Below are 27,105 nucleotides of genomic sequence, written 5' to 3'. Positions count from 1 at the left end.
TGAGAGCGGTTTTGAAGGTGGGTAGGGTCCAGGGATTCACATTTGTTTACGGTTTGCCAGTGACGGTTTGTCACTTGTTTATTTTACTCCTGTTACGTTCAGATGGGCTTTTTTTTTTTCCTGAAGCGCTTCCTTTCATTTGCTTTTCGTTGTTTTTTTCTGTGGCACGCGCCTGACGCGCGTCCCGCTCCGTGTTGCGCGCGTGCGTCAACATTCTACTTTTGGGCGCGTCACGTGGGAAAAACGCTAGCAACAACCAATCAACATCCAACCTTTTTATAATTCCAATAATTCTCTTCAGCGAGAGACATTCTGTTCCAATTTTTTTTATTGAAGTGCATTTATCATGTTGTCTAGTCTAAATGGCATTATTATTATTATTATTATTATTATTATTATTATTATTATTATTATTATTATTATTATTATTATTATTATTATTATTATTATTATTATGAATTGCCTTTGCTTTTATTGAGATGTTGAAGCAAGTAGCCTGAATAGAAGTCATTTCTATAGGACCCAGCAGCCTTGTGTGTGTCTCAGCCATGTCGGCTGGAGTTGAATCATGTTGATTTATGTATTATTTACACAACCTCCTATCTGTTTTCCCAGCGGGTGCTCTTGTTTGTGTATTTTTATGTATTGTGTGCAGTAGTTGTGTGCAATAGTGGCTCAAAAAACAACCCAGAAAGTAAACACAGGGACGGGACCCCCGCCCACACGGCCACACCCCATCACATCTATAACGTTTCCTGTTTTGAAGAGAAATAACCCCATTCTCAATTTAACATTGTATATTCTATAAATGCACTGAAATGTAATATTTTCTAAATCTACTGAATTTGAAATGTTGTTATTCGGGTTTGGTAGTTATATATCGTACTTTGGTTATCGCGTCCCGCTCTTAAGCCTATCGAGATATACCTCATCTCTTGTACCTATTGTACTCCATCACGAATAAAAACCAGTACACCCACACCTGCCGGGTCCCGCCTCTATGGAGGCGTAGCCTATAAGACAGTAGGCATGGTCACCAATACACTCTTCCTCTATTTTCATTTCCATCATAGCGGATGCAGTGCACCTTATGTTAACTAGTTGTTATGAAAAGATTAGAGAAATTACGTAATGTTGAAAGCTTACCGGAGGTTTGCTTACCCCTGGCATCTTCGAGGCATGTTTCAGCGACACGTCGGGCATGTGTTGATGTTTCCTCGTCTGACGGCAGCAGACCAAGGGGCAGCGTACAAGGTTTGGCTATTGAGCCGGCTTGTACAAAGGTAGGCCCTGTGTCATCAGGCATCAATGTTGGTATTGGTAATGCTGTGGAGTATGTTTCGGCGCCAGGGCCGGGGTGGCTTGGTGAACGTTCCACTGCAGTGGATGTTTTCCTGGCAATCCTGGAGCACGCTGCTAACGCTAATGCTACTAATGCTACTACTGCTAATGCTAATGTTGACGCTGAAATGGGTCGTTGTTCTAATGATCCCCGCCGCGGGACAATTCCGCTTTTCCCTCCTCTTGCCCGCTTCATTGATGAAGGTCAGTCGGTTGCTAATGTGGGGGGTTTCGCTGAGTCCTATTTACCTTTTTTTACGGGTAAACGGGCTAACAACTGGGTGCAGGCCGGGTGTACCGTGGCTACGTAGCCAGGTAACTTTGTTCCTGTGCCCCGGCGGGGATGAACGATGTCCCACCCGGCCGATGCTTGAGAGCGCATCGGCTTGGAGGGTGGCAGTATGGACGGATGAGTGGTATACTGCTGCAGGATGGTTTGTAGCGGCGGCCAGTGTTATGGCTCAGCTGGCTAGTTTCCTATCCACATTGGCATCGGGTAGTAGGGCTATGGGTCCAGCCGACATTGTAAACATGTTGCATGTTTGTGGTGTTATAGAGATCTTGACTCAGTCGCAAGCTATAACTGCGGGGAGGATTAGGATGCTATCAACGTTTGTTGTTAGGCATGTTTGGTTGGAGCACTTTCCTCTTGGGGAAGAGGATAGGTTTTCTCTCCTCACGACTCCTTTTTCCACGGAAAGGCTTTTTGGTCATTCTGTGGAGGCGCAGGCGGTTGTTGATCTGGGTCCTACACCGCCTCACGCTGTGCAGCCAGAGGTGGGAGCACGGTCTCGTCAACGACTGTGGCGAGATCCTCGACAGGCGGCCATGTTTCCCCCGCCAGTGGTGCCCTGGGCGGAGAGTCAACAGGGTTCCACAAGGCCGACAGCCTTGGCGGCCGAGGGATCGGCCATTTTGGGTGAATTCGGTTTGGATAAAACAAGCCGTCGTCACTTTGCCGCGAGCAGCCCGCTCCCCGTTCAATCCTCTCTCTGTTACCCACGGAAGCGGGGCTCTGATCGTTCTCCTTTGGCTGCGGGCCGCGAACCTTCTTTAAAGCGCATGCGGCCCCATTCTTCACTTCTCATGGGAACAGGGGCTGACACCCAGTTGATGGCTGAGCCTGGGTCTGTCCGTGAGAATGTTGTGCTGTCGCGTGGCTCCTGCACCACACGTTGTGTGATGGATGAGCCTGGTGTTACAGCTGCCACTAGCTACGGTGGTCAGCAGGGGGACTCGAGGCCTCTTCTGTTGAACGCACAGCAAGGGTTACCACGGCCTCGCCTTCGCCAGGCGGGGTATCGCGCTGATGCCTCCCACTCCCGTGAGAGCGGCAGTGGTCTGCGAAGCAGAGGCGAGCGTGATTTGGGTGGTAGCAATATCACTGCAGGGCTTCGGCGTGTAGGAGCCCATGGGGTCCTCATGCCTTGCGTGTCTAGCTGCAGAACGACTCCTCAGCATGTGCTAGAGGGGTGTTCAAGGGGGGGGTGTGTGTCAACCAGTTTGATGACAGCTTCTCCCGTATCAAACCAGCCCTTTCTGTCGGGGTCCCCCCTTGGGTGCGTCGCACAGCGGGAGGGACCGGGCCAACTATCTACTGTTCCTTGCGGCCCAGCGTCAGTTGATGGCGGTTGCGCTGTGGGATTATTTTCACATATGGCGACAAGAATGCCGTTTGGAGGGGTGGATAGAGAGAACATTGAGGGAGGGGCTTGTGTTGCAGTTCGCACAACCCCACCCTCCGTTCTCAGGTTTGGTGCCGACCCTGTTGTCAGGGTCAGAAGCAGTGACAGCCCTGGCCGACGAGATCCAATCTCTGTTGGCGAAGCAGGCCGTCGTCGTGGTTCCGAGAGAGGACGCGATGTCAGGCGTCTACTCCCGTTATTTTCTGGTACCCAAGAAAACAGGGGGGGTCAGACCTATACTGGATCTGTCCGCGTTCAATCGTATGATTGTAGCGAGACCGTTCAGGATGATGACCGTCAAACTCCTTCTGCTTGCTGTCAGAAGGGGAGACTGGTTCACCTCCATAGACCTGAAGGATGCGTATTTTCACATCCCGATTTTCCCTCCTCACAGGAAGTTCCTACGGTTCCTGTTTCAGGGCATAGCGTACGAGTACCAGATGATGCCGTTCGGCTATTCTCTGGCTCCCCGCACATTCACCAAGTGCGTGGCGACTGCACTGGAGCCTCTACGTCATCGGGGGATACGGGTTCTATTCTATCTCGATGACATTCTACTCCTCAGTCGTTCGGAGGAGGTTGCCAGGTCTCATACCAGGCTGGTGGTGGAATTCCTCACCAGGCTGGGTTTTGCTGTGAATTGGAAGAAGAGTACACCTCTTCCCAGTCAACAGGTGGAGTACTTGGGCTTGACGTTGAGGTCGAGGCCCATGATTGTAACCCTCTCGGAGCAGCGCCGGGTGTCTATCATTCGCGCGCTCGGGGGTTTCCGTCTGGGAGGGACGGTCACGGCGCTGCAAGTGATGCGTCTGCTTGGTATGATGGCATCTGCTCACACGGTGGTTCCTCTTGGCCTCCTCTTCATGAGGAGGATACAGAGGTGGTTTTTCTCTATGAGAATAGATCCGGTGAGGGACAAATGGAAACGGTTGACGGTTCTTTTGTCGATATGGGGAGATCTCGCCTATTGGAGGAGGCTGGGTATCCTCACCATTGGGGTCCCCATGGGCAGCAGGTGCTCACACGTCGCGGTCTTCACCGACGCCTCTCTCACGGGTTGGGGAGGGACGTGTCGGACCCACGCAGTGGGGGGCAGCTGGACGGCGGTTCATGCTGGCCCATCTGCCCCGCACATCAATGTGTTGGAATTGAAGGCGGTCCTCCTGGTCCTCAAACGGTTCGACCACCTGGTGGTAGGCAAGCACGTTTTGGTCAGGACAGACAGTGTGACGGCAGCGGCGTATATCAACAGGCAGGGTGGGACTCGTTCCATCCACCTGCACCGGGCGGCGGTCGAATTTTGGCTATGGGCATCTCGCAGGCTACGCAGTCTGAGGGCGCTCCACATTCCTGGTGCAGAGAATATGGGCGCGGATATGATGTCTCGGGGCGGTCCTCGTCGCGACGGGTGGGAACTCCGCCCCGACATAGTCAGACAGATCTGGGATCGGTTCGGGGAGGCCTCGGTAGATCTGTTTGCGAGCCGACACTCTCACAAGTGCCCCTTGTGGTTCTCGGTCAGTCGAGCAGATCATCCCCCCTTGGGAGTGGATGCCTTCTCGACCTTTCCATGGCCGCCCGGTCTTCTGTACGCCTTTCCTCCTGTACAGCTGTTGGGTCAGCTGTTGGAGCGGATACGGAGGGAGCGCAGGACGGTGATCCTGGTCGCGCCGGACCGGGGCACGGCAGTGTGGTTCCCGGTCTTGATCCAGCTTCTGGTCGCTCCTCCTTGGGTTATTCCTTGGTCGGCGACGGCCCTCTCACAGCACAACGGGTCACTGTTCCAGTACCCGATGTTGGGCCAACGCCTGTTGGTGTGGCTGGTGGGAGGGTGAGTCTGGAGAGGATGGACCCTTCTGTGTTTGATACCATCCGGAATGCACATGCTCCCTCCACTGTCGCGCTTTACGCGGGCAGATGGCGTATGTTCCAAGAGTGGTGTAAGGCGGGGGGCTGGGACCCAGTCTCCTGCCCCCTGGATGCTGTCCTGAGTTATCTCCAGTCTCTCCTTGGTAGACTGTCGGCTTCGACGGTGAGGGTATATGCGGCGGCTATATCCTCCTATCATGAGGGGTTTGATGGGACTGTCTTGTTCAGCCACCCTCTTGTGAAGCGTTTCCTGCTTGGCGCTCGACGCGTTAAGCCGGTGCAACGCTCTTTGGCTCCGACTTGGGATCTTCAATTGGTCCTCGGTCGGTTGTCCTTGGCCCCGTTTGAGCCGCTCGAGCAGGCGCCGTTGGGACAGCTGTCCTTCAAAACCGCGTTCCTGCTGGCTGTCACCTCCGCTAAACGCATGAGTGAGCTCTGTGCTCTTTCGGTACGTCCAGAGTGCCTGTCTTTTCGGGCCAATTGCGGTGCCACTCTGCGACCTAATCCTGCTTTCATGCCTAAGAATATCCGGAGTTCCTTCCGCTCCCGGGATATTGTGGTTCAGGCGTTTCGTCCTCCTCCTCACGCTAGTGAGTTAGATGCGGGCCTTCACCTGTCATGTCCGGTCCGTGCTTTGGGAATTTACCTCAGCCGTACTCAGGACTTCAGGGTTACCGACCAGCTTTTTGTCTGTCACGGTGGTTCTCGTGCCGGTAAGGCACTGTCGAAACAGCGCCTGTCCCATTGGTTGTGCGAGGGCATTGCCCTCTGCTACACGTTGGCTGGGCAGGATCCCCCTGGGGGCGTCAGGGCGCACTCCACTCGTGGGGTGGCTGCCTCTGCCGCTCTCCTGGGTGGGGCTTCGGTGGAGGACATCTGTGCTGCAGCTTCATGGTCCTCCCCGGGCCCCTTTGTAAGGTTTTACCTCATGGACATGACCGGGGGTTCTGTCTCCCAGGCGGTTCTGGGGTCTGTGGCCTTTCCTGCTTCCCGTCCTTTGGTAGGGTAGCAGGAGTGTGTGGGTATGGGCCACAGTGTGGTAAGTCACACGTGGTTCCGCCTGTGCTGTGTGTTCAAGGGGTTCTAGTTCCTCCTTGCTCGCACTCCGGTGGAGTTGACTGCGCCCCCCCTTCGTTAGGAAGGATGGGGTGACAGGACTCCCCAAACCCCTTGATGTGGGCTTACGGGTCCTCAGGGGGTACATTGGTCGGGCCTCGCGTCCGCTCTAACCCATATCTCGATAGGCTTAAGAGCGGGACGCGATAAGCCAAGTACGATATATAACGATAGGTTATGTATATAACCTAGTTATATGAGTACTGGCTGAGCGTCCCGCTCTTAAAGGTCAACCTCCACGTTGTATTTTTGTTCAATAAACAATGTGGACTAGGCCAACAGTGGCTTTCATGAAGAAGGGAAAAAAAAGTATTGAAATTGACCCAGTTTTTATCAAACATTTTGTCTGCCCAACACAATCACCACGCACGTGCATATTTTAATCAATGGTTCATAACGTGCGTGTGTAATCGAAATGATCGTCACAACAGGTGCAGGGCACCAGGGGGCTCACCAGGGGGCGCTGAGAGTCACACAGCTAGTGGCAGGCAGAGAGCCTTGCTACCATAGATATATGCTTGCTACTAGCCGAATGAAAATGTATCTGTTTCACCTCACTATTGCTCCGTGATTATAGCCATCCATCCATCTCTAAAGCTAACCACTATTTGTAAAAGCCACAACCACGTTACCATATTTGTAATAATGTAAATCATTGTGTCGTTGTACACATATTGTGTTTATAACGTTAGTAGATAACATAGCTTAGCTTGGTAGCTATTGTGCTAACAACATATCCCGACATCCGGCTCGCTGGCCGGCATGAACGGCCGACCCAAAATGGTTCTCTCCTCTCTAGTACACCCCATCCCCACGGGTGCCCTGCCGGGGGGCCCATGGACGCGACGGCGGCGGCCGCTGTTGTCGAGTCCACAAGCTCCTCCGCAGGGACGGGGGCACACAAAGAGGAGAGAACCACCCGCAGGGACGGCGGGCTATAGGCTAACGTCAGTGAGTGTAGCAGGGACGGCGGAGATATAGGCTAACTGTGATGCACCGAGTGAGCCACCATTGATCTAGTACTATGACCCGGACGGACATAAGGCATACGTTTCCTGAAGTGACGTCACGGCCGTGCTAGGTGCTAGCGTCTGATAAGCTTTTAGATTCGGCTCATTAATATGCACCTGTTGTCCTGTTGTGACGTCGGCGTTTGATAAGCTTTTTTGATTCGCGCGTGCATGTTATTCGTGCGTGGACCTTTTTAACTCTTTCAGAGTGGCATTTCCGGTGTCAAATGGAAAAAAATAAATAATGAAATTATATACCAATGATGTAAACTACCCATAATTGATCAGTAGGGTTTAACCTGGAGGTTGGGCTTTAAGCGGCCCTGAGTCCCATTGAGGGATATTTTACTGGAAACGAGATTTTGGCGAGGAAGAGTGTATTGGTGACCATGCCTACTGTCTTATAGGCTACGCCTCCATAGAGGCGGGACCCGGCAGGTGTGGGTGTACTGGTTTTTATTCGTGATGGAGTACAATAGGTACATGACGGGACGCTCAGCCAGTACTCATATAACTAGGTTATATACATAACCTATCGTTTCTCTTAGATCTGTAAATACACACATCAATAGGGCTGGCCGCTGACCTGTCCTACGAGGCGAGCAGCAGATCAAGCACTGTGCCTCGAGACACCTCTGTAACCCCCCTGTAGTACCCCCCTCACAGTAACGCAGCTACACCGGCAGAGGGCGCAGTGAGTCGGTAATAAAAAAAAAACAAGATTCGGTTTACCAGAGAGGAGATCCGGTACAGTGATGACGTCACGTGACTGAGAGGAATGGCGTGCTGAGTGCTCTGCACAGCTCTGTCCTTAAAATATAGTATTTTGCTTCTAAATGATCATCTATTTAAACTGAAGAACTGGATTATTTTGTTCAAACATAGTTGCCTGTCTGCATGTCTATTTCTGGCTCTTGCCGAGAAACCCGAACCCAGACAAAGAAAGGTGAACGGCGTGCAGCAATCAAACAAATCATGTCAAGCGAGGACACACCTGCCTGGGCGCAGCTGAATGAATGAATGAATGAAAACTTTATTAACAGATTGCAGAATGGGTACAGTGCAGTACAGCTCAATACATACAATTGTTAAGGGGATGCAGACCAGAGAAAGACTTTCGTCTTGTTTACACCAGGGTCCCCCATTTCCAATTCATCGTAAATGCTACTCCTAACGGAGGTGAGCGACCTTAAATTATCGGTTGAAAGAAGACTGGATGAACTTGGCAATTCAATGAAAGACCTAAAAAAAGAGACACAGGCTATTCTGAACAGAGTCTCTAATGCAGAAGGAAGAATCGGAGATCTAGATGAAGACCAGTGTGCGGCCAATAGTAAAACCCTGCAGGTCCAAGCCAAAGAACTGAACACGCTACAAACAATGAATGAATGAAAACTTTATTAACAGATTGCAGAATGGGTACAGTACAGTACAGCTCAATACATACAATTGTTAAGGGGATGCAGACCAGAGAAAGACTTTCGTCTTGTTTACATCAGGGTCCCCCATTTTCAATTCATCGTAACATATATGACATACATGACATACAGATAGACAGTACTGCTACATCTATACATTTATGACATACCAGATTTGCAATTACAGTACTGTTTGTGATACAAAAAGAGTCCAGAAAGAAAAGAGTATATACATTAGGCGTAGAAACTGTACATTGGATTGGGTAGGTGGGGGTGGGGGGGGACTGTACATTGGAGGTGGTTGGGGGGGGGGGGGGTTGGGTAGGAGTGGGGGGGGGGGGGGGGGGTTGGGTAGGAGGGGTGGGTGGGGACTGTACATTGGAGGTGGTTGGGTGGGGGGGGGGGGGTTGGGTAGGAGGGGTGGGTGGGGGACACTGTACAACTGTACAAACAACACTGTACATTGGATTATTGACAAGACCATACTTGGTAATTTACTGTACATTGGAGGGGGTTGTGTTCGGACATTTACAGGGGCCAGTTTCGAGTTGCAGTCTCCCTTAGGTGTTTTTTGAGAGTGTTTTTGAAAGTGGGTAGTGATTCACATTCCTTTACAGCTTTGGGTAGGGCGTTCCACATTGATGTGGCATAATTGCGAAACGTGTTTAGTCCCTTGTTTGAGCCGAATCTGGGTTTAACATGATTTGTGGAGCTCCCTCTGGTGTTGTGATCGTGGTATTCACTGACCTTTGGGAAGTATTTAGTCATGTACATGGGTACCTTGGTCGTGTAGTGTATCTTGTAGACCAGGCCCATTGCAAGTTGCTGTACTCTGTCGTCTACTCTAAGCCATCCTAGGTTGTCAAAGTGGGCAGGGGTGAGGTGGGTTCTAGGAGTAAGGTCAAGCAGTAGTCTGACCAGTTTGTTTTGAGATGTTTGTAATTTTGTTTTTAGCGCCTTTGAGGTGCTTTGGTACCATGAGGTGCAAGCATAGTCGTAGTACCCTTGAATGAGTGCTCCTGCTAGAGTCTTCAGGGTATTCTTGTTTACCAGTGAGGAGATCCGGTACAAGAAACGAGTTCGTTGGTTGACTTTTTTTATTACATTGGATGCCATTTTGTCACAGGAAAGATTTGCCTCTAGGATGGAACCCAGGTAGGTAATATCTTCTTTCCTTGTGACAATATTGTCACCCACTGTAACTGAGAAGCCGTCGGTCTTGCTGAGTTTGTTATTTGAACCGAAGAGAATGGACTCTGTTTTGCCCATGTGTAATGATAGTTTGTTATCAGCGAGCCATATGCAGATTTTGCTTAGTTCTGAGCTGAGGGTTTTTTCAACCTGTAACTTGTTCTTGTCAGAGACCAGCAGGGCTGAATTTTTTGCATAAATTAGGAACAGTAGCGGACCTAGTATGCATCATTGTGGAACACCACAGTTTACTGTGAGGGGGGGATAGGGTACCGTTTACCTCCACCATCTGCTCTCTCCCCTCCAGGTAGGATTGCATCCAGCTCACTGATAGACTATCAAAACCAATTGCTTTTAGCTTGTCAATCAGAATGGTGTGATTGACAGTGTCGAAGGCCTTTTGTAGGTCCAGCATGACCATGCCGCAGTATTTGCCCGCGTCCACCTCTTGTTTGATGTGGTCGTTTAAATAGAGAAGGCATGTGTCAGTGGAGTGGGATGTTCTGAAGCCAGATTGGAATTCGTAGATTAGATTTTTTTCCGCAAGGTATTTTTCGACCTGTTCGTATAAAAAATTTTCCATGACTTTCGAGATGGAGGTAAGGATAGAAACAGGGCGGTAGTTGCCTTGGTCTAATTTACTGCCTTTTTGTGCAGAGGGGTCACTCTCGCAATTTTGAAGTCCTTGGGGACGTGTCCCTGTTTTATAGAGAGGTTTATTATGTGTGTGATGACTGGGGTGATGGCGGCTGCTGAGTCTCTGAGGAATTTGGAGGGGATGTTGTCATGGCCAGTGGCCTTGTTAGGTTGGAGGGCGCTCAGTTTTTTGAGTACCTCATCTGTTGTTACCATTTCCAGTTTGAAGTCGTCTTTGTGGACCCCTAGGTTTTTGTAGTAAGCTACTATGTGTTCTACCCCATAATGCCCTGAGTGGGAGGGTAGTTTGTTTACCAGTGTTGTGGCTATGTTTGTGAAGAAACTATTTAAGTAATTGGCTACATCCAGCTTTTCTGTGATGAGCGTGTTGTCCGTCTTTATGTTTATGTTTGAGAATCTGGTTTTAAGTTTTTTACTGCAGCCTAGTTGGTTATTGAGTAATTTCCAAAGTTCACGCGGTTTGTTTTTGTTTTCCTCGGTTTTGTCATTGATGAATTTTTTCTTTGCTGTTTTGATCATGGAGTTTACATAATTTCTTAGTCTGTTTCTTTCCAGTTTGAGTTCAGTCACGTGGGCTTGGAGTTCACTGCTCGTGCTTATGTTAAGCTTTGACTGACTTTTACGAAACTCAGAGCATTTTTTGTCTCTGGTTTTCATAGCGGTCAGTATTTCAGCGTGCATCCACGGCTCAGCGCGATTTTTTACCCTGGTGGTTCTTAGGGGGGCCATGTTGTTTAGTATCGTTGAAATTTTGGTTTTGAAGCCAAGCCATGTTTCTTCAACCAGTGTACCATTGAGTTCATCTGACCAGTCCAGGCTCTCCAGTTCAAGGTTAAAGACCTCGCTAGAGTAGGTTTTTAGGTCTCTAGATGTGACTGTTTTGTGACAGCCAGCCTTTTGTTTTAGCTTTTTGCGCGTACAGAATATCATATAATGATCACTTAACCCGCATGCTATAACCCCTTTATTGGCGATCTTGGACTTGTCAGAGGTCAGGATGAGGTCAATGGTAGTCTGAGTTGACTCACACACACGTGTGGGTTGTGTGATTAGTTGGCTGAGGCCGTGCAGATCACAAAACCTATTGTAGGATTTGAAGACGGGTGCATCTTTTTGTTGCATATCCGTGTTCCAATCCCCAATAAGAATCATTTCTGTATCCTCAACTCCAGCTAAGCACGCATCCAACACGTCATAAAAGCCATTTTGGTCTGGCGGTCTGTAAATTGTGCCGACTAGAACAGATTTAGCCCTTTCAAATAGAATTTCTACAAAAACAGTTTCAATAGCCTCATGATCTAGGTCTGTACGGTTAATAAATTTGGTGTCTTGATGGATGTACATACAGACACCTCCTCCATGCCTGTTCCTGTCATTGCGGACTAAAGAATAGTTCTCTAATTCAATTTCCGGGTCTGTTACTGATGGGTCCAGTTTGGTTTCTGAGAAACATAGTATGTTTACCTTTCCGCTACTGAAATGTTGTCTTATTTCAGCCAGTTTGTGCCTGAGGCTATTTACATTAAGATGAAAGATATGTAGTCCGTTTTTATCTGCTGTGTCGTCAATATCATTGAGATAAAGGTAGGATTCTTCTTCTGTGGGAAGGGGGGGGGGCTCTGTGATGTCCGGAGGGGGGGTGGGGGATCCTAGTCCGTTTTGATCTGCTGTGTCGTCACTATCCTTGAGATAAAGGTAGGATTTTTCTTCTGTGGGAAGGGGGGGGGGGCTCTGTGATGTCCGGAGGGGGGGTGGGGGATCCTTTGATCAAGGTGGGTGTCCCGCGACGGGAGGGGGGTGGGGCTGTGTTGTTATTATTTGGTCCGTGTGTGGGAGGGGGGGGGGGGGGGGGGTGAGATTCTTTGTCCTGTTCATCTGCTGGCGTCGCCTGGTGGTGGAATTCCGTGGGGAGGGGGCATGAGCCAGGGGCTGTGTTGATTCCATCCCGCCGGCTCCCTGCTGTGGAGACGTCTCGTCCTCCCGTGTGTTCCTTTGCGGCGGCGCCGTGCGTGTTGATTGCTCCGGCCTCGGGTGGAAAGTAGGCATCCGAAGCCATCGTTGCATCCTGTAGTGCCAGACCCAGTCGTCGCGTCTGGGTTCGCGTCCTGACGGGGGTCCTGACTTGGCTGGGTCCGGGGTTGACAATGTTGTTGTTGTTGTTGAGAAGGATGTTGTTGTCGTTGTTGATCGCGACGGCAGTCATCACTGCTCCGGTGACGGGTGGAATGTATGCACCCGACGCCGGTGTTAGGATGTTGGTGTCGTTGAAAGGGATGTTGTTGTTATTATTGTTGATCGCGACGGTAGCCGTCACTATTTGTGGGAGCCTCTGATTCATCACTTTCTGTTGTAGTCGTGTAGTCGGGCCCGGGTTTAATTTAATATCTCCCGCAAGGAGTAGATAAAGGATGATTATCGTCCTTCGATCTAGTTTACCTGCTGGGGGCATTTTCTTCCGCTCCGGATTTGCCGTTAGGAACCCGTGGATAGCTGCGGTTCCGATGGCCAGATGTTTCTGCTCCGAGCCGTCGAGGAGGTAAAAGTCATTGTGACTACCGCTTTCTCTTCCGATTTCTCTTTTATCCGTTTGGTTCGGCTTTCTTGATGAATTAAAGTAATCTGTAATCCATAGTAGGAAGATGATGAAATGTATGAAAAACCTTGTTGGTTTTCCGTGTTGATTGTAGTTGTTGCTGGAGTTCTTGCTGGAGCTCAGAGATTTGCGACCGTCCATGGCGAGCGTCTGGTGTATGTAACTTGGAAGCACAAAATCGGAGAAATAATCTGATCTTTGTCGGCCTGGCAGAAGGACTGGAGACAGGCAACCCAGACAAGATGATGGCCGACATATTAAAATATATTCTGGATGGTAAAGACAACGAGCCAACACCAGAAATTGAAAGACAGCACCGTAGCCCACGTCCCCGTCCGGCTCCAGGTGAGCCACCGCGGCCGTATCTGGTGCACATACGGAGATGGAGCGACAGACAGAGGATCCTCCAGGCCGTGGCGGAGAAAAGGCAACTATCCTGGCAAGGACAACCACTGAGAGTCTTCCAGGATCTACCAACGGAGATTAAAAAAAAGCGTGCAGAATATGATGACATCAGAGCGAAACTCCGCAAAGAAACGTCCCTGCGCTATGGAATACTTTACCCAGCGAGGCTCGTTATCACCATTGATGAGGTGAAATATATATACAACAACGCATCGGAGGCTGTTGAAGATTTGAAGAAACGATTACCCAAGATCTTTGGTTGACATGAGTGAGATGACCAGAGGCATAACTGCACCAGCGTCACTGTAAGCCCCCCTGCTTTATTTTAAATTGTTTCTTCTATACCTTCATTCATTATGCTTTACGGCTGGGAGTGGGACTGATGGAATTGAGATATTATTTATGTTACACAATGAACAAGTGGAAAATGAACTAATCACACTCTCTCCCTCATAAACATAACGCTGGTGCCCGCATCGCGTATTTTTTTTAATTGCGCAAATTGATTGAACCTTGAGAACGGAGCTGTGTAGGATGCAGCACGGCCGCGCCTGCTCTGCTCGCGGACAAGGGATGGACATTAAGGCCCCGTTTAGACGGAAACGCTAGCAGGTGAATCCGCAAAAATATTTTTACGGATGTGCCTTTCGTTTATACGGAAACGGCGTTTTTACGGGGTGAAACCGCAAAAAAGTGAGACTACCTTCCAGGGTGGAATTCCTAGAAACGCAAAAGCGTTGCGCTCTCGTCTAAACTGTTAAAACGTATACATCTGATAAAACGATGACGAAATGGTTGTCACGGCTCTGGTCGCGCGTACTGCTTACGTCACAGGTAGCAGGTATGCGCCAGTAGCCGAGACGTAAACAAAGCAAGTATGTCTGAACGGAGATCACCTGAAGGCTACATTGGCAGTACTTTTAACCCTTTCACTGCCACACGACAGAAGGTTAACCCTTTACTATCACACAACCGGCTGCCGCTGTCGTGTGGCAGTGAAAGGGTTAAATACACAAGAATCTGTCCCGCGGCGTGAGTGGATGGACCCACTGTCTGTGAGTGACTCTGCTTTGGTGCAATCACATTCCCCATCCACAGTCTGCGAATCAGAGGCAGAGTAGGGCGGGTCTTCACAGCACGTCATGTGACATATGCGCCAATCGTGTGACAGTGGGGCTCCGTCGTCTCGAGTCGTTACAGCGTCGTCTGCACGCAGAATTCCATCCCAAAACGCTCGTCTAAACGTAAAATTAAAAGTGAAACCGCAAGATGACTTTTGCGGTTTCTGTTCACAAAACGCTCGTCTAAACGGGGCCTAAGTCTATCTCTGTTTTGTTTACTGTTTTTCCTTTGCCTAATGGCTTACTTTATGTATGTGTATGTCTTGTACTTTTTATTTTTTTTGTCTATCCATACATGTTGTTGCATAGTTTACAAGGAGGAAGCTGTAAAGTTGCTTGATAAAAATAATGGGACCTAATCATGTAAATCTGATTAGCTGGAATGTGAAAGGTATTTCAAACAAAACGAAAAGATATAAAATTATTACATATTTGAAATCCCTATCATGTGATTTGGCAATGCTCCAGGAGACTCATCTTAATGAAATGGAATCAGTTAAATTGAAACAAAGATGGGTAGGTCAAGTGTTCTCAGCACCAGGCAGTGGAGCCTCTAGAGGGGTAAGCATCCTGATTTCAAAGAAAATATCATTTAAACTTTCAAAACAAATAGTTGATAAAGATGGTAGATATATAATTTTGTCAGGTATTTTACTAAATGAAAAATGTACCTTAGTAAATGTATATGCTCCTAATACGGGACAGAATACTTTTTTGTCAAAGCTGAATCTGGTGCTGGCAGAATTTGCAGATTATCCCATTCTGATGGGTGGGGACCTAAATTTGGTTAGCAATGCCTCTATTGATAGGTCTGGGCGTCCCCTCCCACTAGACGGAGCATTGTCAAGTGCACTTAAAGAAATGCAAAACTCACTTGCATTAACCGATATTTGGCGTGTTGTCAACCCTGACACACGTGAATATACTTTTTACTCCCACGCTCATAATTCATATTCCAGGATTGACTATTTTCTCTTCTCACAATCCTTGGTGGGTAATGTAATTGATTGCAAAATTCATAACATACTTTTATCAGACCATGCGCCCCTGTCAGTCCTTTTTACTCCTGCTGTAATTAACAATAAAACCAAACAATGGAGATTTAATAACTCCTTATTGAAAGATCAAGTTTTTGTGTCTATGATTGAGGAGAAAACACAGGAGTACATTAGTATTAATCTTAAATCACTCCAGTCAGTGCAGACGGTATGGGAGGCTTATAAGGCAACCTGTAGGGGCTGGATTATAAGCTACTCAACAGCTAAGAAAAAGGAAAAAATGGCAAGGAAACATGGTCTGATTACTGAACTTAAGTCCTTGGAAACTAGTCATATGTTGGACCCTGACAATTTAGAACTGAAAAAAGCAGTGTTGGTTATAAAAACAGAATTACAAGCAATTCTACATGAGGAAAATGCATTTGCCCTCTTTCAGTTGCGTCGAAAATATTATGAATCTGGCGATAAGGCTGGTAAAATGCTTGCTCTCAGACTGAAGCAGCAAGAAAATCGTCAATCAATCTCTAGCATATATGATGAAGATGGATCTCTGATTTGTGAACAACTTCAAATCAATAAAGCATTCACTAAATTTTATAGCACACTGTATAAATCAGAATGTTGTACGAGTGAAGAGGAAATGGAAAACATTTTCAGAGATATAAATCTCCCAACCCTCTCTGAAGAAGAAAGGGAATCACTAGATACACCTATCACGGAAAATGAAATTAAATCAGCTATCAAATCCCTCTCAACCGGTAAAACACCGGGTGATGATGGTTATACAAGTGAATTTCTTAAGTGTTTCCAAGTCACTCTTACACCACTTCTAATATTGCTGTTTAATGATATAGTGGCCAATCAATCCATGCCGCTAACCATGCGGCAAGCTACTATTTCATTGATTCCAAAACCTGGCAAGGATCACTTGCAAATGTGTAATTTCAGACCTTTGAGTATTTTAAATAATGATTATAAGTTGTTTGCGAAGGTCCTTGCAGGGCGATTGGAAAATGTTATAGCCTCATTGATTCATATTGATCAGGCTGGCTTTGTAAAGGGTCGTCTAGCTTCAAATAACATGAGGAGGCTAATGCATGTCATGTCAAGGGCGGGGGCCTCCCATCATCCAGCGATGGCAATATCGCTGGATGCTGAGAAAGCCTTTGATCGAGTGGAGTGGAAATATCTGTTTTATGTACTACCTAAATACGGATTTGGTCCGGTTCTCATGAACTGGATAAAGGCACTTTACCATGAACCGGTTACATCAGTCAGAACAAATGGTATAAGGTCTGATCCATTCCATCTCTATCGATCTACCCGCCAAGGATGTCCGGTTTCACCGCACATTTTTATTCTTTCCCTCGAACCACTTGCCTGTGCTATACGTGCTCATAAAGAAATCAGTGGTATTCGTATTGGTAGTTGTGAGTATAAGGCCAGCCTGTTTGCTGATGACATATTATTAACACTAACAAATCCTAGCCATTCCATCTCTCAAGTGCTAAAGCTTATAGATACATTTGGTAAATGTTCGGGCTATAAAGTGAATTATAGTAAAAGTGAAGCTATTCCACTTAACAACCTAACTTTTCAATCACATCTGGGTTCTGCTCCTTTCAATTGGAAGCCAAAAGGAATTAAATACCTGGGAATTAAAATCCGATCTCCCATTGAAAAAAATGGTTGAGTTAAATACATCTGACCTTTTAAAGAATATAAAGGAGGACATCAAAAGATGGACAGTCTTGCCTTTATCCCTTTGGGGCAGATCTGATATTATAAAAATGAATTTGTTACCAAGGCTAGCTTTTTTGATGTCCTCTATACCTTTAAAGTTCCCTCCTAGTTGGTTCAAAGAAATAAACAAATTATTTTCTGGCTTCCTATGGAACAACAGAAAACCTAGAATCAGCCATAAAAAACTTATAAAACCAAGAAATAGTGGAGGAATAGGACTACCAGATATCCACCAATATTACATAGCATATAACTCAAGATACCCCTTGCAGTGGGCTTACAATAGTGTGAGACAGATTGGCAGCTGGGAATGGCTTGAAGAACAAATTATAGAAGAACATAACAAAGATCTATCTCTTTCAATGTTGTGGTATAACCCAAAAATCACTCCCAGACTGGACAATCCGCTTTTAGAATTTTCATGTGAAATAGTGAAAATCTTACATAAACGCCTGACCTTTAGTGGATATTCCTTACCATCATGTCCATTATGGAAAAACCCTTTGCTCTCTGCAGGAGGTAAAATCCTTGAAAATAATGTATGGCAACAACATAATATAACACAGGTGGGCCAAGTGATCGAAAGGGGAAATATGATACCTTTTAATGAACTTAAAACACAGTTTGGGCTGAAAGACACAGAATTTTTATCTTATTTACAAATACAATCAGTTATTAAATCATTGTTGTCTAAAGGCATAGCTATAGGAACAAACGGAGTCATGGAAGAGACATTAAGGGGAATTACAGGCAGGAAAGGCATTGTTTCTGCAATGTATAAACTATCATGTTCAACCACCCCTGATACCAATACCCAAACTAAAGTCCAATGGGAGCGAGACATGGGTATATCCATATCTGAAACACAATGGGAAGCAGCACTTAGGAATAGTACAAAAATATCAAAATGTGTTAGATATAAAATTATACAATTAAAGATGCTACACAGGGCCTATATAACACCCTGTACATTGAATAAAATGAATCACACCCTACCCAAATTGTGCTGGCATGGGTGTGGAGTAGAGGGTACGCTCATGCACTTGCTGTGGCACTGCCCGCTTGTTAGGAAATTTTGGTTGGACATTGCTGAGGACCTGTCAGTTACTCTCCAAATTGACATTAATCCTTGCCCTATAATGTGTATATTGGGTGTAAAAATGGACACTGCTCAAGCAAAGATTGTAAATAATACTGTAGCACTGGCTTTTCTAGCATGCAAACGGATTATTTTAATGAACTGGAAAGAACGCAAACCGAACTGCTTCAGTATGGAGAACTGGCGCAAGGACTTCATGGACTTGCTATCGATGGAACAGGCTGCTCTGTCTCTTCAAGAGAGTGATAGGCCCGATGGCCTTCAAGGTCCCCTGAACTTTATTAGATCACTATCTGGAATAAGTTTGTCTACTGAACCTTTGTAACGCTCTGCAACCCCCCCCCCCCTCGCCCCTTGTTGTTATTGTTATTATTATCATTTCTTGTCTTGTTTTGTCGTGTATGTATTGTCTAGTTTGAGAAAAATAAAAAACTTTAAATATCAAAAAAAAAAAAACAAGATTCAAGATTGTTTATTGTCATAATTATGCACAGTTAAAACGACAGTTTGCCATACAATGAAAATCTTACTTTGCTAGTCCACCCTTCACAAAAAAAGCACACAGTACTTAACTTAAACATATTTAAATACAAGCGAGTGCTAGAAAATAAGATAAAATAGATAAACATATATATACAATATAACAAGGCACAGTGAGTTACATTGCACATTCCATGGAGGTGACAGTGGGTCATAGCAGCAGTTAAAAGTGTCTTTAGTGATTCATAGTTCATAGTTCATAGTAGAAGGTGTGTGTGGAACAGTGGTTCAAGTTGAACATGTATTGTATACTAAACAAATTTCTTGCAGGTTTTAATGGCCTTTATGTTCTAGACTCTAGAGACAGAGAGAGAGAGAGAGAGAGAGAGAGAGAGAGAGAGAGAGAGAGAGAGAGAGAGAGATTTGAGAGCATATGAAGAAAATACATACAGATAGAAAACAGATAGTGTGCAGTGGCTCGGGGGGTAGAGCAGTCGTCTGGCAATCCGGAAGTTCCCGGTTCGATTCCCGCTCCTGCCGGGCAGCGTGTCGATGTGTCCTTGAGCAAGACACTTATCCCCTAATTGCTCCCGATGAGCAGGTTGGCACCTTGCATGGTTGCCTCCGCCATCGGTGTGTGAATGTGTGAGTGAATGGGTAAAAATGTGAGTAACAAATTGTAAAGCGCTTTGGATAAAAGCGCTATATAAAAAAGCAGCCATTTACCATTTAATACAGCGCATCTATCCCATAATAACACCACTGTAAACACTGTAGAAATAACATTATTTATACACCACTGTAAACACTGTCGAAATAACATTATTTATACACCATTATAAACACTGTAGACATAACCTGCATGTTGCTGTCATACTGTGAAATCCAGTGGGCTGGTAATTATTACTCTGACAGCTGCATGAGGCCATGGGCTGTACCAGCCATTAAGCCCTATTTTATGAAGATCCGCCTAAAAATAAATACCTAAGTAAATTAAATTAGATTAGATTAGATTAGATTAGATTAGATTCGATTATTTAATGACCACCCAGCCAGGCTGGTGGAATTTGTTTTCAGTGCAGCATTGTTACAGCATTGTTCCAAGAACATAGAACATATAACATCACTTACAATACGTACATACTACATGCAGTTAAATACATAAATACATAATTACAAGATCATAATATCAAAGTTTATGTCCATGTCCATAGCAACAGAGGTAGGGGGGTTGCGCGGGGAGTTCAGTGTCAATGGACAATTGCTCCACTTCTACAAGGTCCATTTTATGTTATTGGTATCTAGGGATATCTATGGATCTCAGGGAATGTATTCCCAGTGTCAGAAATATTGTGTCTGTTACTACTCTTGAGTAAATTGTGATGAAACAGAGAATATAAATTATAATATTTCTTTGCATTTTTGACGGTGAATAGTACCATGCTAACATTGAGGAATTTCGCTCACTGAGCTAATTCAGCACCTTCTTGAGATCTAAGGTCTAAGCAAATGAATAAAGGGGAGATGATTTACAGCGTTTTTTTGTAGATACAGTACAGAATTCTGCCATCCAGACACATGCTATTTGAATTATAATGCATTTGAATATAGAATATCAGGCCTATAAATATGGCCAGATATTATTATTATGGCCATGTCATACATCTATGGATAGGGCCAAATCTCCTATTTCCAATGGCAGTGGTAAATCTGGATTTAGTCATTTCCTCACGTGATTTCCTCAAATTTTTCCGATGCAATGCACAGAGAATTCACATTATTCAGAGAAACTCTTATTTTCAAAAATAATTTAAATTATTTGTAAACATACGTAGTGCTGAAAATATACACTGCTGTTTTGATAGGGTTAGGGTCTTTACTCTTGGCTACATTTGAAAAAGAAACACAACATTAATTAATTAATACAGTCTGTGTGGGAGCTATTCCGTATTTTCACATTTATTTAATATATTTATTTGTTATGTGGTTTTGTAGAGTTAATTTGTTTACAGACATATTATTTAAGTTGTTATGAGTTGCAGCTAAATGCTTTTATTTTGAAGGGGTTTGGGCAATTGGGAAGCACAGCTGGGTGTATTTAGGTGATTAGAGCATAGATATATATAGAACACTAGATAGCTTACCCGCGCTGCCGGCCAATGGAGAGCGACGTCACTGAACCGCCGCCATCTTGCCCAGGTCAGCCTTGAGTGAGAGTGAGTGAGCTGCACAGACAAAAATACTCATAACTCGAAACTACAGGTGTCACAGAATAAGCTGATCAGGGTTGTGATGGGCCTAGGACCTCGTGATCATGTTGGGAGGAGACATTTTCAGGAGCTCAACTGGCTACCAGTTGAGGCCAGAGTAGCCCAGCTTAGGCTCAACATAGTACACAAAATAATAAATAACAGGGCCCCCAAATATTTTAGTAACTATTTTCCTAGTGTTAGTGAATCACACAGCCACAGAACGAGATCTACAGTAGCATAGCAAACCTGCATCCTCCAAGCCAGAACAAAGATGGGACAGTGCTCATTTGCTCACAAAGGAGCACAGGAGTGGAATGAGTTGCCTTTGACCACCAAACAGATCTTGAACCTGTATAGTTTCAAGGTGAACGTTAGGAAATGGCTCCTAGAAAATGTCCCAGAGTAACTAAGGAAGGTTCTAGTTTTTAATGTAGTGCAGTTTTAGTGTGTCTGTACATTTTGTATATTGTATTTGTATATTTTATTAATAATGTTGTATTTTACCTTTTAATTCAATTTTTAGCAATATACTGTATGCTGATGGTAATATGTGTAATACATGTTTATGTAAATACCATGTGCTGCTGAGACCAAGGACCACAATGGAAATAAGTCTGTGACTTTTGTGTGCTATCCTTGATAATTTTAGGATGCATGACTTGTTGTAACATGTAATGCATTTTAATAATTGTCAAATAAACTAAACTAAACTAAATGTCACTACACAGTGTATGATTACACTCTGAGGAAGCTGCTTTTTCTCCATTTGGAGCTGCAAAGGTACATAAAAGATTAGCTGTTGATCAAACATTTGGAGGATCATTCCAATACAATACTACACTACACTGGACTATCAATACACTGTGTAAGCTACATGTATGGACTATCAATACACTGTGTAAGCTACATGTATGAACTATCAATACACTGTGTAAGCTACATGTATGGACTATCAATACACTGTGTAAGCTACATGTATGAACTATCAATACACTGTGTAAGCTACATGTATGAACTATCAATACACTGTGTAAGCTACATGTATGGACTATCAATACACTGTGAAAGCTACATGTATGAACTATCAATACACTGTGTAAGCTACATGTCTGGACTATCAATCAAACAGAGGGAGGACCAGGTGAGGGGAGAGGATAAGGAGGATACAGGGGGAGGGAGGACCAGGTGAGGGGAGAGGATAAGGAGGATACAGGGGGAGGGAGGACCAGGTGAGGGGAGAGGATAAGGAGGATACAGGGGGAGGGAGGACCAGGTGAGGGGAGAGGATAAGGAGGATACAGGGGGAGGGAGGACCAGGTGAGGGGAGAGGATAAGGAGGATACAGGGGGAGGGATGCCCAGGTGAGGGGAGAGGATACAGGGGGAGGGAGGACCAGGTGAGGGGAGAGGATAAGGAGGATACAGGGGGAGGGATGCCCAGGTGAGGGGAGAGGATAAGGAGGATACAGGGGGAGGGAGGACCAGGTGAGGGGAGAGGACACAGGGGGAGGGAGGACCAGGTGAGGGGAGAGGATAAGGAGGATACAGGGGGAGGGAGGACCAGGTGAGGGGAGAGGATAAGGAGGATACAGGGGGAGGGAGGACCAGGTGAGGGGAGAGGATAAGGAGGATACAGGGGGAGGGAGGACCAGGTGAGGGGAGAGGATAAGGAGGATACAGGGGGAGGGATGCCCTGGTGAGGGGAGAGGATAAGGAGGATACAGGGGGAGGGAGGACCAGGTGAGGGGAGAGGATACAGGGGGAGGGAGGACCAGGTGAGGGGAGAGGATAAGGAGGATACAGGGGGAGGGATGCCCAGGTGAGGGGAGAGGACACAGGGGGAGGGAGGACCAGGTGAGGGGAGAGGATAAAGAGGATACAGGGGGAGGGAGGGCCAGGTGAGGGGAGAGGATAAGGAGGATACAGGGGGAGGGATGCCCAGGTGAGGGGAGAGGATAAGGAGGATACAGGGGGAGGGAGGACCAGGTGAGGGGAGAGGATACAGGGGGATACAGGGGGAGGGAGGACCAGGTGAGGGGAGAGGATAAGGAGGATACAGGGGGAGGGAGGACCAGGTGAGGGGAGAGGATAAGGAGGATACAGGGGGAGGGAGGACCAGGTGAGGGGAGAGGATACAGGGGGAGGGAGGACCAGGTGAGGGGAGAGGATACAGGGGGAGGGAGGACCAGGTGAGGGGAGAGGATAAGGAGGATACAGGGGGAGGGATGCCCAGGTGAGGGGAGAGGACACAGGGGGGAGGGAGGACCAGGTGAGGGGAGAGGATAAGGAGGATACAGGGGGAGGGATGCCCAGGTGAGGGGAGAGGACACCGGGGGAGGGAGGACCAGGTGAGGGGAGAGGATAAGGAGGATACAGGGGGAGGGATGCCCAGGTGAGGGGAGAGGACACAGGGGGGAGGGAGGACCAGGTGAGGGGAGAGGATAAGGAGGATACAGGGGGGAGGGAGGACCAGGTGAGGGGAGAGGATAAGGAGGATACAGGGGGAGGGATGCCCAGGTGAGGGGAGAGGACACAGGGGGGAGGAAGGACCAGGTGAGGGGAGAGGATAAGGAGGATACAGATACAGGGGGAGGGAGGACCAGGTGATGGTATAGAGAGGATAAGGAGGATACAGGGGGGAGGGGGAGGTGTGAACAAAAGGCCTTGAAAGGAACTTCCACACTATCTTTACATCAAGTGTCCATACTGTACAATATTGCAATAATTGTTTGTTTCTATTTTCTCCAGGTTGACCTCAGCCGTGTGGGATGGAGGACACGGACAGTGGCTGGGTCCCAGAGCTCCCGCCCCCGTGCACCAGCAGCGGGCCAGAGGGGAACGGCACCGGGCCGGCGTTCGAGGTGCCGCTCCAGAACGGCTCCTCCGCGCGCAGCAGCAGCAGCCCCCAGTTTGTGGGAGTGGAGCTGCTGCAGTCCTTCAAGCTGCTCATCATCCCCTGCTACGCCCTCGTGGTGCTGATGGGAGTCTTCGGGAACTACCTGCTGCTCTACGTCATCTGCCGCACACGCAAGATGCACAACGTCACCAACTTCTTCATCGGCAACCTGGCCTTCTCCGACATGCTGATGTGCGCCACCTGCGTCCCGTTCACCCTGGCCTACGCCTTTAACCCGCGCGGCTGGGTCTTCGGCCGCTCCATGTGCTACCTGGTGTACCTCATCCAGCCGGTGACTGTTTACGTGTCTGTCTTCACTCTCACGGCCATCGGTGTTGACAGGTAAGTGTGTGTGTGTGTGGGGGTGATCGCCGGGGCGATAGACAGACCGTCACAACCAAAGAGCTCTTTCTGAGAGGGATGAGAATGTTTTTCCCAAGCTTTTTATGTCCTTTGGACTTAAAACACAACATGCCACAAGTGCTTTTGTGGTCGTTGCTGAATGAAAAGGAGGATTGTAGTCTGCCAGCAGGGAGCCTCTTTGAAAACAGCTATTATGTCTGCATAATGGACTTTACAATCGATGTGGCTGTCAGGATAATAAATGTTAGTTGAAAACTGAATGTACAAAATTCCAGCGGCACAAAGGCAAACTCAGTTAAAGGAACACGCCAACATCATACAAGAAGTTGGATACCAATTTCCTCTCTGGGTGTTCAGTAGAAAGCTGGCTGCAAGCTAGCCTAGCTTAGCATGAATGAATGGAAGCGGATACGGATCAGCTAGCCATAGCCTAAAACTCCGGGAGAGGTGCACAGAGAGGAAATTGGTATCTATCTTCTTATCTGACTCCGGAGAAGACGGTAAGAGTTTTTTCCAAAACGTTGGCGTGTCACTTTAACTCATTGGATGCCACGGATTAGCCTCATCCTGTAGTAGCTACCACCACCGCTGTAAACGGTGGGAGTTGCTCACCTTGTTTGCAGGGCTATAACTATTTAAATATTATAGCTATATATGCAATACTATGGTCCATTTGACATCGAGTATCTATCGTTCAAGATGTGAAAAAGGAATATTTTTTCCATCAATACATTCCCGTTTTATACCGTGGTGAATATAAGTATGGTTTTAGAGCGGCTTAGAGTAATTCCTGGTAGGCTAGTATTGGGCCGTGATCCATATGAGTTAAGTAAGCAGCGGATTTATTCTGTGTGTGGCTTGGATGATTGACACCGCAATGCATAATTTTTTTGTCTAATCCCAGGTTCAACCCCTCTCTCTTCAGATACTACGCCACAGTGCACCCGTTGAAAAAGCGTATCTCCGTCTTGGCGTGTACCTACCTCCTGTCCGGGATCTGGCTCCTGTCCTGCGGGCTGGTGGCCCCGGCCGTGGCCCACACGTACCACGTGGAGTTCAAGAACGAGGGCTTCACCATCTGCGAAGAGTTCTGGATGGGCCAGGAGAGGGAGAGACTGGCCTACGCCTACAGCACGCTCTTCATCACCTACGTCTTGCCCCTGTCCGCCCTCTGCACCTCCTACCTGTGCATCTCCGTCAAGCTCCGGAACTGTGTCGCGCCGGGCCACCGCACCCAGACCCAGGCCAAGGCCCAGCGGATGCGCAAGCGCAAGACCTTCCGCCTGGTGAGCCTGGTGGTGGCGGCCTTCGGCTTCTGCTGGATGCCCATCAGCGTGTTCAACGTCCTGCGGGACATCGACATCGACCTGATCGACAAGCGCTACTTCCTGCTCATCCAGCTGCTCTGCCATCTGTGCGGCATGAGCTCGTCCTGCTGCAACCCCTTCCTCTACGCCTGGCTGCACGACCGCTTCCGCGCCGAGCTCCGCAAGATGTTCACCTGCTACCGGCGCATCGGCATGCCTGGTAACCAGTGTGCGACGGCCAGTCTGTGAACACTGAACATCCCACGCGTGTTTGAATCTTTTGGTTGTTGTTGTGGTTGTTGTTGTTGTTGTTGTTGTTGTTGTTGTTGTTGTTGTTGTTGTCGCCATCGCTGATGATGATGGTAATGTAATGGTGATGGTGATAATCATTATTATTATGGAAGTGACACACAAGTTGAAACTCTGAACAGTTTTGCACACATTAATTTAGTTTGACAGCTATTGCGAGTAAATTAGTTTGAATATGGCCACCAGTGATGTCATCAGGGACATTGAATCCTTGTGTTTAAACATTTACACAACACAGGGATTCAATGTCCCCGGTGACATCACTGGTGGCCATATTCAAACTGATTTACTCTCAATAACTGTCAAACTAAATGAATGTGTGCAAAACTGTTTGGAGTTGTTGGATGTGTGTGAGATTGAGTGCTAAATAAATCTGCATTGTTTTTTGGTGAAGTGCCCCTTCAAGGAATTTACCTGTAGTCTGCTAAAACACGTTCACCTGAAACCAGTGGACTGACATGACATGTGTGACCGTGTGTTGAAAGTCCACTGTATTTGTATTAAGTAAATTCCATTCATACACATTTGTAGTTTAACTTCGCTCATTCTCCCCCTCTTCCCTATGCCTGTGAGAAATCCAGGTTTATGTTTATAGATAATATGGAAAATAATATAATATTTGAATATTGTTACCAATTCTAGCCTACCTCCTCAATTGTACAATCATGAGAAAACATTTCTCATATTCTTCTGAATTGAAGTCAAGAAGAATATCATTTTGTCAGTAAAGATGATTCAGTTCTCTAAATTATAATGGTAAAAGTGTAATGCATTTACGTCTTCATTGCCATAAAAAGATAATCATGATTGCTTCATTTCCATCTCTCCGTCTCTAGGCTACTCATACATTATTCATGTTGTCCAATTACAATTCTAGTTTACCTATTACTTTAAAAGATATTTTGGTATGAAATATGTTTTAACAAAATGTTTACTATTTCCGTGGAGGCAGACGCGCCTGTGTGCCTGTGCGTGTGTGTGTGTGTGTGTGTGTGTGTGTGCCTGTGTGTGTGTGTGTGTGTGTGTGTGTGCATTATCTCATAAACTATAGGGCCGACCAGCCTGTGCTCTGGCGCAGAAGGTTACAGAGGCACAGGATGAGCGTGTGGGAATATGTTTCACATCAGGAAACAGGAAATATTTTTTGGTAGTTAATTTCCAGCATTCTCCATTGATTTTCATATAGTCCTTCCATGGAGTTTATGTTACACCTTTTTAACACAAGAGGGCGACAACAACGGTTTCAAATGCTG

The 27,105-nt window shown here is 46.8% G+C and overlaps 1 protein-coding gene across 1 annotated transcript; it reads left to right on the top strand.

The window, feature by feature from the left end:
• Window positions 1–23,745: 23,745 nt before the first annotated feature.
• prlhr2a (prolactin releasing hormone receptor 2a) lies at window positions 23,746–25,792 on the top strand (the record flags this gene model as incomplete). The annotated part of the gene is made up of 2 exons (XM_084323093.1): window positions 23,746–24,215; window positions 25,162–25,792. The coding sequence occupies 2 exons, from the start codon at window positions 23,746–23,748 to the stop codon at window positions 25,790–25,792; spliced, it is 1,101 nt and encodes a 366-aa protein (XP_084179219.1).
• Between the last annotated feature and the right edge of the window lie 1,313 nt (window positions 25,793–27,105).

This window comes from Notolepis coatsorum, assembly GCF_963971535.1.
Source record: "Notolepis coatsorum genome assembly, chromosome: 10".
Classification (NCBI taxonomy): Eukaryota; Metazoa; Chordata; class Actinopteri; order Aulopiformes; family Paralepididae; genus Notolepis; species Notolepis coatsorum.
The sequence above is the reverse complement of the archived record's forward strand: the minus strand, read 5'-3'. Positions and strand labels throughout refer to the sequence as shown.